At 40.4% G+C, this 15788-nt stretch overlaps 1 protein-coding gene across 1 annotated transcript in view; it reads left to right on the top strand.

Annotated features, from left to right (window-relative positions):
* The window catches only part of nphp4 (nephronophthisis 4), a 162026-nt gene that overhangs the window by 99676 nt on the left and 46562 nt on the right, over window positions 1–15788 (top strand). The window contains exons 13-15 of the mRNA XM_041066153.1: window positions 3531–3668; window positions 11424–11581; window positions 14068–14259. Of these exons, the coding sequence (XP_040922087.1) occupies window positions 3531–3668; window positions 11424–11581; window positions 14068–14259 (488 nt within the window). The remainder of the gene's footprint in view (window positions 1–3530; window positions 3669–11423; window positions 11582–14067; window positions 14260–15788) is intronic.

Raw genomic sequence — 15788 nt, 5'->3', positions numbered from 1 at the left:
ATGTGGAGTTTTCTGTTTAAATATTTCAAACTGTGTAAACATCATATATCTTCAATGAAGATTTGGGACAAGCTGATACAGAATAAATATGATGCTGTCCAACAGTGTGGAAAAAGCTGCTTTTTCTTTAAAGTTGAATAAGGTTAAGTATAGAAAGGAAAATTCAGATTTAATGTGTTAAGATTATGATTTGGTAATGTATCTATGATTAGGGTTAGGTTATCGTTTGATATAAAAGAATTAGTTTTGGGTGAATGGGAATATCTGTTTGATCTATTTTAAGCTCCCGTAGAATGAATATAAATCAATGTAATGTCCACACAAGCATAGCAGAAACAGCCTGTATGTGTGTCCAGCAGATCAATGGGTGAGTGAACATCTCCTGTTTCACTGCTCAATATGGTTCAATGCAGTATCTTCATTGTCTCCCAAGAGCCATTTGTTTTGATGGTAGCAGATTCAATACTGGCAACAAACAAACTGTTAGATGAAGCCAGCTGAAAGATACATTCAGATTACTGAGTATTGGTCAGAAGTAGTCAAAGTATATTGTTTTTAACATTAGAAGCAGCTTTGTGTCTTTGTTATGTAAGTAGATAAACTTAGCTTAGCCTAAATTTAGAATAATCAAACTCATTTTCTGTTGCTGATTGATCTAATACAGTACTGATTCAGCCAGGCTTTCTGGGTAATAATAATAATAATAATAATAATAATAATAAATCTACTGCAAAGGAAGCAGTGGGCTTCATGTCTCCAGTTTCTTTGTGAAAATCAGTGGAAGAGCCTGGCAGTTAGCATTGCCTTAAGCTATTGACCTAAATTATGAACTGGGATGCAACAGAAGAGATCACCCTGATCCCCCAAAATAAATTTCTAGTTTTGCTGGTGGAGCTTTTCCCGAAGGGAAGTGACATATCTCAAAAGTTATTTCCTAAAGTGTCTCTAAAGTAGTGCTAAACCAAAGTATCACACTCCTTACAATTTTTTACAGTTTCGAGTTATTAACCTTTCACTCCCATTTGTGGTAAAATAATTCAGCTTTGTCTAAGACGTAGGAAGGTCTAGAGAACATTTGGCTCACCATATTCACTCAGATGAGATTTTCCCATGATCAAAAGGCCCAAAGAAGTTTCTTCCTGGGCTCAACCTTAGGGATAAGGTGAAGGGCTCCGACATCCTGAAGGAGCTCAGCTCTTTTGTGTTGAGAGCCAACAGACGTGTTTTGGGCATCTGATCAAGATGCCTCCTGGATGCCTCCCCCTGTGGGCATCCATCTGGGAGGAAACCTTGGCGCAGACCCATGCCAGAGGTATAATATATCTTGTTGAGCCTGGAATGCCTTGGGATGCCCCCAGAAGAGGCCGAGGAAAGAATTTCTAAGCTCCTCTACTTACCTTGCTGCCTGTGCATTAAAATTCATGTGAAATTTCTCTTTTTAAAATGTACTTTTAAAATTCTGACAGATGCAAATTTGCATCTTTCCTGGAGACTTTATCTCAGCTATAACCAGGAGTGGAAATAACGAGTTACATTCAATGTTGTTACTGTAACAAATGTCTAATTAAGGATGATTTCATAATGCGGCCATGGATTAGCATTACCTCAGCAGAGATAGAAAAGGTTGCATCTACCTTAACTAGTGACACCTTCTTTGTACTGTTTTTGATTGTGACTGCAGAGCTCATTGTGCTTAGAGTTAGAAAATTTGGAGGAGTGAAGTGAGACTGGAGAAGCTGAGTGGACCGGTTATATTTTGCATTGAGAATGAACGAGCAGGGAAGTTGGATTTATAGCAGAGTGTGGACGACTTCACGGGTGCACAAGACTCACACAGTGACGTTCAGACAGGTGTGCGACAAATGAGTGATCGTTGTAACTCACTGTACAGGGGAGAGCATCGGCAACTACTGCGTTGCCTAGCAACGTATACTTGTGTTTATCAGCTGCAGCTGCCCTGGAGTTTGTTTGTTATATATCTCCCCATTTTCTGCTGTTAATTGTATAAGAAGTTGAAGGCTATTTGAATTCCATCGACACCCGCCATGGAATTCAGGTGTTTACATTATTCTGTCCACCCCATTTATTTCAGTGAAGGTAGGCAAAATACACCTATCTGTATAATGCAGCACAGCTCAACAGCACCACACAACACATCCTCCAAAATGATCATACAACAACTTTCTAAAACTATTCTAATAAAAACTGAGCATCATAACCTTTGTGAGGGAAGATTTATTGCAACACTGTTGTTTCAGACTGCATTAGTTTTATCTAGGTCTACCTCATAAATTGCCAACTCAGTGTATATTTGTAATTATCAGTTGTGTGCACAGGCTGCAAAGTGCCTGACTGGAATTTATTGGTTGATCTTGGTGCAGTTCTCACTTGGGAATGGAATAATGCATTGAAATTCTAATGGTAGCCTAAAGATGTTCTTTACTTTAATAGTTTTATCATAGATAATTATCATCCCTATGTAACATTTTTTTTCTGCCTCCCTTTCCTCACTTTTAAAATGGAACATTAGCATTTTCTTATAGTACATTTTAACCGACTCACTTACCTACTTACTTTTATCTGGCTACATTTTTAGTAAAGTATTTTTACTTCTACTTGGGTAAAATTTATTTTAAGGAACTACGTTTACTTGAGTACAATTTTTCAGTACTCTCTCCACCCCTGACTGTAACTAATGGGAGTAACTGTCAAGTCACAAGCACATATCTTGCTTTCTGAAGACATAAAATGTAAGTGATAGTGCATCATGATGTATCTGTGTGTATGAAAATAGGGAATTTTGTACCCAAAAAGACTGGAAAATAATGACCTGCTTTGTCAAACCTAGACTGCTGAATCTTCATGAATGTATTTTAGAATTAGTTTTTTCACAGAACAAAGGCAAATGTTGTTTTGGGAACCCTCCTCAGATGGCTGATGCTGACTGTTTCCCTGGAAGAGAATCTCAGAAGTCTGATCTCTCTCTGCAGTTGTGTTAAACGAATCAGGTTAACATGTGAGCACTGGTGGTACATCTGTCCCTGAGTAGTGTTATGCAAGCGTTCTGTACGGTACATCCAGTAGCTGTATCATTACGCTTCAAGCTGAACAAAGCTTAACTGTTTTAAAGTTAAAGCTTAAACCCCTTTCTGTAGTGTTCAAATGAAGGAGCCATGCTGCTCAGCTGTTTTTAGATCATATTTCACCATAGGTAGTGATTGAGATACCTGTTTGCCACCCTTGCATAACCCTAAGTCAACCGTAAAGAGCAACAGCAACTCTTAAATCGTAGCAACATTCTCTTTTGTTTCTTGTCAAAAGTCTTCGGGGGGGGGGGGGGGGGGGGGGTGACAGATCGTGGGTGGAGAAGCGGGTGGAGTGTGAGGGGCTTATGAGTGCCAAGCAGTGTAATGGTCTGTTGTTGTCATCTGAGACGACACATGTGTCTCACTGGCGTAAAATATATTCCTGAGCCCTGTTGTTCATAATCATAATAATAACCGCAAATCATTTGCATTGTTTCTCTGCAGCTCTCACTGTCTCAGCTGGCAGCTACATCACGCTACCCGACCATCAGCCACTCCAGCTCGGCGTTGCCGTGGCAACAGTCGTTTCCTTCTCTGCTCCATCCTTCCCCGTTGGCATCAGCCCACCAGCTGTCACATGTCGTAAGATTTCCACCCCCGTACGCTCACACACACACACACAAAGACACACACATAAAACACACACACATAGCCTTGTACTCACACATGTACATGCTCGGGAAAATACACAAGCATTTAGCTAAAGGGAGTCGTAGATGCATTTACACACAGCCTGCACATTCAAATACAACAACACTAAAACATGGTATGTATGCCTTAGATAGTCAGTCATTCACTAGAGTTCAAAGACGCACAAACATCTTTGCAGTACCCACGCACACACATGTGCACATACACATCTTTAAACTGAACTCTGTCCCTGCACACTCTTTGTCTTTGGTTGCTGGAGTTGCTGGAGTTTCATTGTTATAATCAAAAGAAACATTATTCTTTGACTTGACTTTTTAAATCTTTCTACAAAGGGGACCTAAATTTTCTATCCAAGGTATCCAGTAGCCTACATAACCCTGCGTTTCTCCTTCTGGGAAAATATGTTTAATCTCCCTTGTCCAAGACCACTTTTATTAATGATTTACCCTTTTTTGTTCCACGTTTAGTTCTGTATCATTTTGAATTGTAATTCATGGCCTCTGAGGGGGTCACGGCTGCTGTTTTTAATTTCAGATTTAGGTGAAATAGTTTATAGTATAGTTTAAAGTTTAAAGTATATTAAAACTATGTTGTGGACTTTTCTATGAACCCCTACAACACTAGACCGCACCAAAGCACTCAGAGGAGGTCAAAACAAATGTAAAGTATCTTTAGTTAATGTTTTTTTTTTTTTTAAATCTAATAGATTCCAGTGAACTAGCATAGAGATGGTAATGGGGATGATATCTAAGAATATATTTGGCTGGCTCTACTTGCTAACAAGGTTTTTGCATTTGAACAAAGTTCTCTCACTGCAGCCAGGGGATAGCAGAAATGAGAAAGTCAGCTATACTGGGCTGATTTTAATAACCCTGCTGAATAATTTCCTGAAATGACACGAGAGTAACCTGTACCCCCCGCCTCTCCAGTTGTAGGTGTTTGCTGCTGGGAATCGGCAGACAGAGTCATTTTGCCTTTGAAAGCTGCCTTGTCTTTGCTAATTTAGAGCATGTTCACCCACAAAGATGCATATATTTGGGATCAGCACGCTGCACAGAAAGAGTAGCAAAATCTCACCGAATGGAGAGGAAATCATAATGCTGTAATCCTGGGATTAACCCTGAATCTTTTTCTGCTTATCAAAGTCAGTTTGCACCTTCTTAGATGATATGCACTGTGTCTCTTTGATGTAGAAAAACCATCAGCACAACAACATATAGTTGGTGTTTGAGCAGTATAAGGATTCGTTTGGCTGCTTGCAAATTGTTTCATTTCCTTCACATGCTAAAGTGTTGGATGGTGCAGTGAACTGTTTCTCTTACAGTGCAGGAGATCTCTGTTGTCCTTTTTCATCCCACATCTCATACAAAGTAACTTTGCTGAAATTATATTAATACTGTAGTCAAACTGTAGTTTGGCTAAATCTAAACATCCACCATTAGCACACAGAGAGGGCTGGTAAAAACTAAATGGACTTGCATTCATGACCTCCCAACGGGCCACTGATGCGGCTGCCCGTAGGGATTTGTCCCAGTATGTCCGATGGCTGTTCCGACCCTGGTCATACCTGCTGTGAAGGTGTCACAATGCTCACTCATCACATTAAGTGTGTGTCCACTGGGCTGCATGGGAAGAAAATGCAGTAGGAGACAGGACTTGATACATTAGTCGTTGCCAAGGAAATAACTAATGCAGAGATCTTGACCTGTTTTTTTTTTAGTGGTTTTTAAAGGCATTCACATTGGTTATTTGTGTGCAGTATAAGGCCTCACTGTGTAAGTAAACTGTAAGTTAACAGCTTTTAAATGAGCAGGTCCTTGTTTTGTTTGTCTCACTCACATGCACAAGGACGCACATGATGTAATGAGAGCTATGTACCCAAACTGTCTAACTTATTTTGTGTTTGCTACACTTTTATATTATGACTATGCGTCCATCTATCCTGCCATCCATCCATCCATTTTCCACTGGGTTGTCATGGTAACCAGCTTAGCAAAGTAGCCCACATATCCTTCTCTCTTCCACCAACCCCCTCCTCAGGTATCCCAGGATGTCCCCAGTCCAGATGGGGTATATAATCCCCAGATTCTTATGCATCTTTATCAGAGGTCCAAACCACCTCAGCTGGCACTAAAGAAGCAGAAGTCCTTCCACGTGTCTGCCTGTGTCTTTAAGGGTGAACACAGACACCCGGTTGTTGTGGTGATTCCCCCGAACTCTTCACCACAGGTTAGGACTGGAATGTAGATCAGCAAGTAAACTGAGAGCTTCGCCTTCACTCTTAGCTCCCTCCTCACCATGACAGTCTGGTCTGCACAGACAGTGGACTCTCTCCAAGTCAGCAGAACGATTGCTTGAGGCCCCATGATGAATTGGGGATTTGGACAGCTCTTTGCACTCTGGACTTCATGAGTCTGGAAATGAAGGCATGTCTGGACATTTGAATTCAGTTTTGCAGGAATTTAGTTGTGCTTACAGTAATTATGATTCAGTCTGAGTAGTTTGTCCAGCAGTCTCATTCCTTCATGCTGTCATGGTTTTTTAAATTAGATGTGCATTGTAGACTTCTTTATAAGTTTTACTCATTCCCCTTTGTTTTCACAGTGTATTGCAGGTGCTGTTTCAGTGCCGTCCTGGCCAGTCCACCTGCTTTTACGCCTCAGCGCCGCTAAGAAGGACTTGTCTCATATTCTAACTAGACAGCAGTAGCTTTAATAGGTTTCTCCCATAATCCATATTGCTTAAGCTGTGAATCATATTGCAGGAATAATCCAGGAACTGTGGATCAGGCTTACTGGAGATAACAATAGTCAGAAGCACAACATGGCTAAAAAAAGGCACAATTCAATTTGGTTTTGAAAGACTGACTAGTTCATGCTGTGGAAAAAAAAACTGTCAGAACAACTTATCTATTTCATATAAATGAATAACAGCACTGATGGGTCTGAGTTGAGAATCTTAGTATTTTCGGTTAAATTTTAAGCAGTATGCTTTCTTCATACTCTGAAATATCCCACAGGTAAAAGTGAAATGAGAAATATTTGTGATTCATTTTTTAATTTAGTGGGAATAAGCCATATCTTAAAACATACAGATATACAGCTTCTTATATGTACAAATTGTTCATGTTGTCATATTGTTTTTCCTTCAAGTGGAGATCAATTGGGCATATAATATACAGGCTGACTTCTAATTAAGTTAGAGAAGCTGTAATTTGAAAATTTGGAATTAACATTATCTACTGTAATGTCCTTATTTCTTTGCAGCACTCCAAAAATAAAATTCCATCCTTAGATCTGTTCATCTTTCACAATCTAGTCTGGAATTACTAGTAAATTTAATAAAGCTTCTTCTCTCTTTCAAGTAATTTTAGGATTAACCGGCAGAGTGTTTGTGTTAGAGAAGTGTGTGTGAGAAACACTAAGGATAAGACATTCATGTTTTTAGTCAGCTGCATGCCAGTTTCTCTTTTTAATCCCCCATGTTGGGCAAAAGGAGAAAATGCTGAACTGTATTACCCTAACAACAGTTTAGTTGTCTGTTAGTTAACAAAAGCTTGTTGACTTGAAGATGAGGTATTTTTGCATAATTCACCCTCCATGAAGTAAAATAATATAATGCATAGCAATGCAAATAGCCTTAAGGGAAATGTAGCTATCATAAACCAAGAACTCAGAGATTTAAATCAGAGTTAAAGCAAACTGATATCACTTGGCGGCAGAGGCAAATGCACAGTAACAGTACAGCTGAGTCATAAAATGAACTGACTCGGTCATGTCAGTTACACAGTGATATTATCTGAGGTTTGCTAACATTAGCCACCATAAGATACTGGTGATATTAGACCAAATAAGGCTGCAAACCCTCCGAGTGTATGGGTGTGTTTTATTGCTTACAGGAAACTTAGCACCTTTGTCACTAGATTTACCAACTTTCAGACGCCTTAGCTACTTTCCATAGAAGAGAGTCATCAATATTGCCTTGCAAGCATGAGGTTGGGCTGTCCCTCCACAGGAAGACCTCTCTGTGCATCTCATTCAATTGACCACACGGCAGCTGACAGACATGAATGGGCCTCTAACTTCCTCTCTGAGTGATTATTTTACAAGTAAATCGCTGTTGTCTTTAACTTAAGTGTGTGGGAATTTTGTCAGACAACATTGCAGCTATAATCTTAGCAGTGTAGAACAGCAGCCTGGAAATGGCTTAGAAGTGACAGCTGGTTAGCATGTTGTCTTAATGGGCTGCGTTTTGCTCACAATTTCATGCTTGTTCCATTGTCTGTCAACAGAAACAGAAAAGTAGTTGAAAGTATTGAAGGTAGTTGTTTACAGCGGTTCCACAACAGTTTTCAAACTGCATCCTCTATTTTGCAGTTGAGACAGTAGGACGCTCGTCTTCACATAGTTGCATTGAAAAAACTGTCAACATGTCATCAACATTAAAGTCATGGATATCATGCATTAAATCCTTAGTCCATTGGCTGCCATTAGTTTTCAGTTATGATGGTGTAAGTGAGTTTCTGTGACATTCTCTTTGCATATATTGAGTCATTAAATCACTTTGTAGAATTTATTGTTGAAACCTCCATTTGTCCTTGTTCATGACCTGAACACACCTGCCTATAAAAAGCATTTACTCATATGTCATTTCACAGTGTAGGATTGATGGCAGCAGGTTCATATACACCATAAAGTGCCATTACTTTGAGCCTTTTAAACTTGCTAAGGCTTCTACAGGCAATTGGCATCTTCTTAGGTTATGATATCACAGGCTGCTTGATCAGAGGAGGAACACGAACGTGTATGTTGTATCCATGTAGTGGTGTGACTTTGGTTGAGGTTATTACCAGCATGTTTGATGGAAAGCTCAATAATGTACAGCCGTGCATGTCCTCTGTTAGACCAGCTAGACCAGAAAAAAAAATTACTTGACTGGAGAATGACACCATTAGCCCTCCTTAGCTAATTATCTGTGCTAATACCCCTCTGGCCATGTGTCTGTCAATGACAGTGAAGTGGGGATTAATGTTTGCCACAAAAAATGTAGAAATGTTAAATAGATCCACATTCATTAACTGGTCTTTTTCTTTTCCTAAATAGCTGATATTGTGAAGTAGAAACCAAAAGAAAAGATAGATAACAAGAAATGATACTGTTAAATGTGAGAATGTCAGTGACTGAATTGTAGATTAAAATGCAAGAGCGCCTTATGAATCAACAAAATGTTGTTGGTGTTAAACTCATGGTTTAGGAGTTGGAGTTGTTAATACAGTCCTGTTTGCTTTTATCTAAATTAAAAAGAGACATTGACTGTCAATTGCACATGGCATAAATTAAAACTTAATTATAAATAAATTAAAACAATTGTTCTTATTCTCATAAGTGGAAGGGACACTGGTGTTTCACAGAAAATACATCTTCACACACAAAGAAATTGAAGTTAACACTTCACTTGGAATGAATTCTAGGAAAACTTGAATTTCCTTGAAAGAAAAGCTCCATTAGCTCCATTAATAGCTGCATTAAAATGTTAATGCATACTTTATGGATGTAATGATATAATCTGAACTGTATATGCGTGCCTATATCGACAACAACAGTTTTGCATGTTCAGTTGGCCTGCTGTGCACTGACTGTAACGTCCTCTAGGTTATAACAGATTTCTATTGAAATTGATACTGGTTGAACACTGTCTCTTATTTTTTCTATTATTAGTATGTGGTTCTTTCTTGGAAACTTCCCCAAAACTACAGTGTCCGGCTGTTTTTGGAAATTACTGAGCTTTTTTTAGAAATTAAACTAGATATTTATGACTCACTTAAAAAGATTTGCATCTTCACTGAGAGCCAATGGGCTTGGGGCCACAGGCAGAGTAGGGAAATGGAAAAGTAATGAGAGATGGACTAACACATTGTTGGTTTTGGTCTTTTTTGTCAGATTTGCAAACAAACAATATGGAATGAAATGTGCAGGTTAACACTGTAAGATGTATTTTTGCAGGAGCCCCTGCTAAGTGTTAAAGCCTGATTTGGATATTGGGTAGGAAATGAGCGAGAGCAGTTCATTGGCGTTTTGAAAGTTGGCTGCTTGCAATGAATCCGGTGTTGTACAGAGACTCGCATACGCCACATTCTGTGTCTCATTCTCTCTGAGCTGATTAATCTCCTTACTTTTCAATCTATCCTAGATATTCTGCTCTTCGATACCTTGAGAAATTGCATTGGCACACCTTACCACTTTTCTTGGTGATGTATTGTCTCCTTGTCAAGTTTATTTATGGAGCATTTTCAACGTGCAGGTGTGTTGTACAGTAGAGGTCTTTGCAGAAAACAAGGGACACCAAAGGAGATCAAATCCAGCACAGTAAAACACAAGAGATAAAACAGAACAACACTAATATTACACCCAAGAGGACAGATGTCAAATCTTCAAAATTCAAACCAGCACACTGAAAGTAATGAATTTATAAGTGGCAAAGCAGCTTGTAGGGAGTGATTGACAAGACGAAGTCATAGCTTCTGCTTCAGACGTCCCCTGGTTTTCCACATGTCATATGGAAATAAGAATAGCAGAGCACAGTCTCTGAGATTCACACGTCATCATGTTTATCTTTGGTTACTGAACATGTCAATTTCCTTTGGCTATTTCCAAATAAATTATAATCCAGAAAAATGTCCCTTCCTGCGTCTTTGAACACTGACTCATTCAAATAAATGCTATAATGATAACCTCCAGTACTGAGCAGGAGAGTTGACTTAGGTTTGTATATCGGTGGACAAGGCTATTTAATGCCTTGCAGTTGAGAGATGGGACCTCAGAAGCACTGCAGACATTCACAAGGCCCAGCCTAAAACAGGGTAAGCTCTTTATGTCTTCAGTGACGTATGGCTCCCGTGTGTTGAAGACCATTATTTCTACAATAAGTGTGGGGTTGGAGCAGCCAGAGTGTTAAGCCATTTCCAGAATCAGATCTGACAAATCCACTACTAGCTTTCTCTCTTGCTGCCACATTGCTTTGATCCAGGCCTCTGTAACACTGTTTAACTTTCCATGTAATTTTCATGCATCCAGCTGCCAATTATTTTTTAGTGAAGTCCTTTCTTGGACTCCTAGCTGCCCTTAACTGTACTAAAGTGTAGTCATTTCTTGTTGTTGTTGTTGGGCTTTCCTTTTACTACACTTTTGTACAGTCAACGTCTAACTTAATATAAGTATTGGCTCTAAGCTATGAACACTAAGTGACTTCTGGTAGGAAAAAATTGCAGCAATACTACTGATTAAAACAGTAATCTCATTTATATACTGTATATTTCAGCCAGTAATGACAGCAGTGAGAGCACTGCTGCTGAGCAGAACTCTAGTGTGGGAGGAGGAGGAAACCCTACACCATCTTTGATCATAGATTGTCTTTATTAACTTAAATCAAAGAGACCGCTCTGTCAGTGTGAAGCTTTTTTTTAATGTTTTAGTTTTGCCAGGTGCATTACATACACAACATCAACTAAAACATTACAGTGAAACCTTCGCTTGAGCTTCCCTGACATTTTTTTATACATTTTAACTGGAAACTATTTCTTCTCATCGCTCCAATTCATTTTCTTTAGTGGTTTTCAAATTCCGTCTTCTCATTTATCCTCTGCTGACTTATTATTTCCTGCATCTTCATCATCGCCTTTTGTTCAAGGCCTGCTCCGCTGTCAGCAACATAGCCCACCTGGAAATGGACCTTCAGCGGGAGGGGGGTGTGTCACCTTCAGCTCCGAATGAAGGAGACCAACTTCAGGAGCTGCCCTTCACCCCTGTCCACGCCCCTGTCATCACTCTGGGGATGAATGTGCCAAGGTGAGCCCTTCCTGTTTCTCCTGTCTGCTTCAGATATGTAATCTGCCCTAGAAAGTCAACCCAAAGCCTCCATGACAGTTTTTGTTGCAGCTGCCACGAGCAAATAAAATCAGTTAAAAAAAACAAAGAAAAAACAATTGTAACTAAAAAATGTTTTTTTTTTAAACATGGAAAGAGTTAATAAAATAAATAGATAGATAACAAAATGGCCAAAGGAATAAGTAATGACTTTTGTTTTATCTTATTATTATAAATGATATATTATAAATTCATTTTACTCTGAGTAACACAGGACAGCCTTCATAAAACATGCTGGACATGTAATTTTGTGGCATCCTCTTTGCCTCTGAATAATCATTTGACTCACTTTAAGGGTAGTTATTTTCACAAAGTAAACTTAATCCACTATCTGGGACCATTCTCCGCTCTTACACCAAAAAACTACCATTGATCCTGTATGAGGAGAAGGGGAAACAGCACTTCATGTATGTTGGTCTTGGCATCAGCTGTGTAATTTGAGCTGCAATAAAGAGGCCAGCTGCTGTGAAGCCTTAAGCACTGGCCAGTGATAGATCCTCATGATGGTTAACCTTGAAAATCCATTAGCTGAATACAGACTGGAGTGGAATTGAATTGTTGGTCAGCAATTCAGTGTAAAACGGGCATTCTAGTGAATTTTAAACATAGTACGATTTGGCCTCCTGACCTTTCAAGATTAATGCACATGGAGCTCGAGTTTCCAAAAATGTTTTTTTTTTTTTTCCCCTTTTCTCTACTTCACTACAGTTTGTGGTCTGCTGCAGCGAGGGAATGCGACCTGAGTGTTACTCATGTTTGATAGGAGAAACTATTAAATTAAGTCTCTTTAAACATCCTTTAAACTTGTTACTGTTTTATCTGGACTGGTATCTCGACGTGAACACTAGTACAGTTCTTCATTACCTCAATAGTTCACTGTCTCGCTATCTACAGAGGGATATTGATCGGCTCGCTAATTGGCAGCATGTGTGCACTGGGTAGTGTAGCAGTGTTGTCAGTAAGTAGGTTGAATTCGGCTCAGAGCCAATTTAAAGAAATCATTTTGTCAGCCTTTACATCCCACTTTGGGTAATGGTCTCAGCATTGTTTGTTAGCATGAAAATTCATTATTAAATCCAGCTGTAAGGGAGAGGTTTTGGATTTGATTTAGTGGAGCAGAATGCGATGAAATGAGCTCACAGTTTGCATGCTGCTAATAATAGAGATCGGGTAGGATATCATAATGGTAGCGGTAATGCTGCAGCCATGTCTGCTGGAGGTGTGACACCGAATGAGAATGTACACCCCGCAAATAATGGGCACAGCAACTCGGAAACAAGGCATTGCATTAGTACAGAGAGTCTGTAAATAAGCAGCTGGCATCGAAACAGTTTCCCAATCCCATAGTTTGGATCCAGACACGATGCTGTTCAGTTCAGTGAGCTGAAACATCTCTGCCTCTTCACTCGGAGCCAAAACATCTTTTTGACTGTGTTTGGTGTGGAATGACCCACTTCTTTAAGGAGAACAATGAAGTCTAAAGAAGTTTAATTGAAGTTGCTGTGCATATCTGATTGAGCCCCTTCTGAAATAAAAATGATGGCTGGAATATTAATCTACTGGGGCTAAATTAAGACATAACTCCGAGTGATCGGGAAGTGAGGGAGAGCATGAAATTGACATAGCCGCAGAGGGAAACCCAATCAACTGTCTTCTTTACTGTTGTTGCCTTAATTAGTTTGATCAAGGCTTTATTCTTTCCCAAATTTGTCGCTGTGGGCTCGACTGTTTCCATCTGGACACAGGCAACGTTACTGTTATGATAAGTCCAAACATCATTTTTCTGTGCATGCACTTTAGCCAGCCATCTGTGCACTGTGTTTATCATACCCACAGTGTTTGGTGTCAGCGTTGAAAGTATAAGTTATGAATGTTGCCATAGTTGCAGAAAAACAGGTGGCCACAATGATTAGAGGTAAATGCCAATTACACTAGAAAATCCTGTGGGAGCACTTTGGCACCCGTTCTCTCTCCCCCCTGTAAGTGTTCTTGTGGCGCTGCAGCTTGACGGATATTGCCGACGTCCTCATGCTCTATAATCATTGTTTTGCCGGATTTGTCCAGCCGGATACTGAAATTCAGGTTCAGTTTAACAGGACGAAGTGAGTAAATTGAGGTTATCTCCCAAAAGATAAACATCTTGAGTCAGAAAGGAGTTGATCCAAGAGAAACAGCACTGGGTCTGAAATGATAAAACAGCATAGTATTCCACCCAGATTCAAGCTTTTTTTTTTTTCTGCCTCATTTACAACCACAAATCGCCCAAGTGAGGCCAGTGCAGCAGGGACTAAACACATTACCTCCTGCTGCTTGTGAAGCACCAGGAACAGCATTCACTGAAGTCTATTCTGCTGGGCTAATGATTGATGTGCACTCAGCTTTTCTCTAATTTAACCCTTCTCCTGTAGTTCCTCCTCAGTCAGCTCCAGGAGTTCACTTGCCCACCTCTATTCCGCCGGCTTTCCCGAGATTGTGGACTGTAGCGGGCAGGTGGCGGAAGTCCTGGACCCCACAGAGCCAGTGACCTTTGACCCCCAGCGTGAAGAGGCAGACCTTCTACAGGGCAACCTCCTGGTGTTCCAGTTTCTGGCGTTCACCAGGTGAGGTCCCCAGGGATGGGTCACATGAGGCTGCAGTGCAGTGCACTATTGACTGATGGCAGCAGCTCATGTTGTGATGTTGTGCACAGTGTGTTTGCTGTTGTCATTACAGATCAGCATAAATTTCTATGCTACAACAGATTACATGTGATTATTTGCTTCTCAGGTGCTACTGTAAATATAATTGTACATTTTCCCAGAAATGTCACACTGAGCCACTTTCCATTGAACTGTATACAGGAATAGATAAATCCTTTATGTTTTTTGGATAGTGGCCAAGGACACGTGAGACCACTCTCATGTCATGTACATACCCATACACACTACACTAACGCACGTTCACAATTTCAGAAAAACACATAAACACACTTCCTGTCAGCAGCCCATCACAGAAACCTCGGAGCCAGCGTCCCCTCTGTCAGGGGCTGACAGTGGAGGGAGGTGGGGGGAGCGCTCCTGATGGATGGGCACCAGACGCACCACTCTTTGTGTCCTTCTATCTTGTCATCGGCACTGTCAGCAGTTTGATAAACCCAATTCACATATGTCTTGTTCGCCATGGACTCACCACCATGCTGCCATTTCCTGCTCACCAACCTCAGCTCTGTTTATTTACTTTCTGCATAATGCTCCTCTGAGTGCTACGTGTGAGGAGATAGATCTGCTTACAGTTTGAATTAATATATGTAAATCAGAATGTGAGGCTCTTCCTATGTGGTGATAAATAAGATAAGAAGCACCTTTATTGATCCCCTGTAGGGTAAATTCAGTTTGGCCCAGCAGCAAAGGGAATGGGAACTCTCAAGAAATATCAAACGCGTGCATGTCTGAAATAATTAAAATTCAAAATATAGATAAAATAGGAATATTATATACAGTAAAATAGATCTGTGTGTGTATATACGTGCAGTGTACTTGTGCAGTATCTGTGATGATGATTGTTTAGCTGTGAGTGGTGTATAGTTGTGAGTCTCAGCCAGTGGAGGTAGGAGGCACTGGATGCTGTGGCATTATGGAGTGTGGCTAATGGCACTAAAGAGCCCCCCCTCCCCCTTAAGCACGTGTCTGAACGTGCTCCTGATAATTATGGCGCCTCAGCTCAGCATAGAGGGGATGAGAGGGGTTGTCCACAATAGCTTTCAGCTTCCCTCTCATCCTCTTCTCTGTCACTGCTTCCCACCCCCCCACCACAGAGCTGACCTCCCTCACCAGTTAGCCCACTATGCTGGCAAAACCAAGTCCCAGTGGCACCTCCCCAGCACACCACAGCAAAGAGGATAACACTGACCACTAAACACTGGTAGAGCATCTGTAACAGCCTGGTGCACGCATGCAAAGACCTGAGCTTGCTCTGTCCTTTCCTGTGGAGGGCCTCGGTGCTGTCTGACCAGATGCTTTTAACTTCATGTAGATGCAGTTAACTTCACCTCAGGGTGCTCTAAACTTTAGAGATGAGGATAACAATAGCAGGCTGTTGGTCTGAGTTTCCAGAAACAGGACAGTCTTTAATATTCCAACATTATTCCATG

The sequence above is a fragment of the Toxotes jaculatrix genome, chromosome 2 (genome assembly GCF_017976425.1).
Source record: "Toxotes jaculatrix isolate fToxJac2 chromosome 2, fToxJac2.pri, whole genome shotgun sequence".
NCBI lineage: Eukaryota > Metazoa > Chordata > Actinopteri > Toxotidae > Toxotes > Toxotes jaculatrix.
This window is presented reverse-complemented; position numbering and strand designations above follow the sequence as displayed.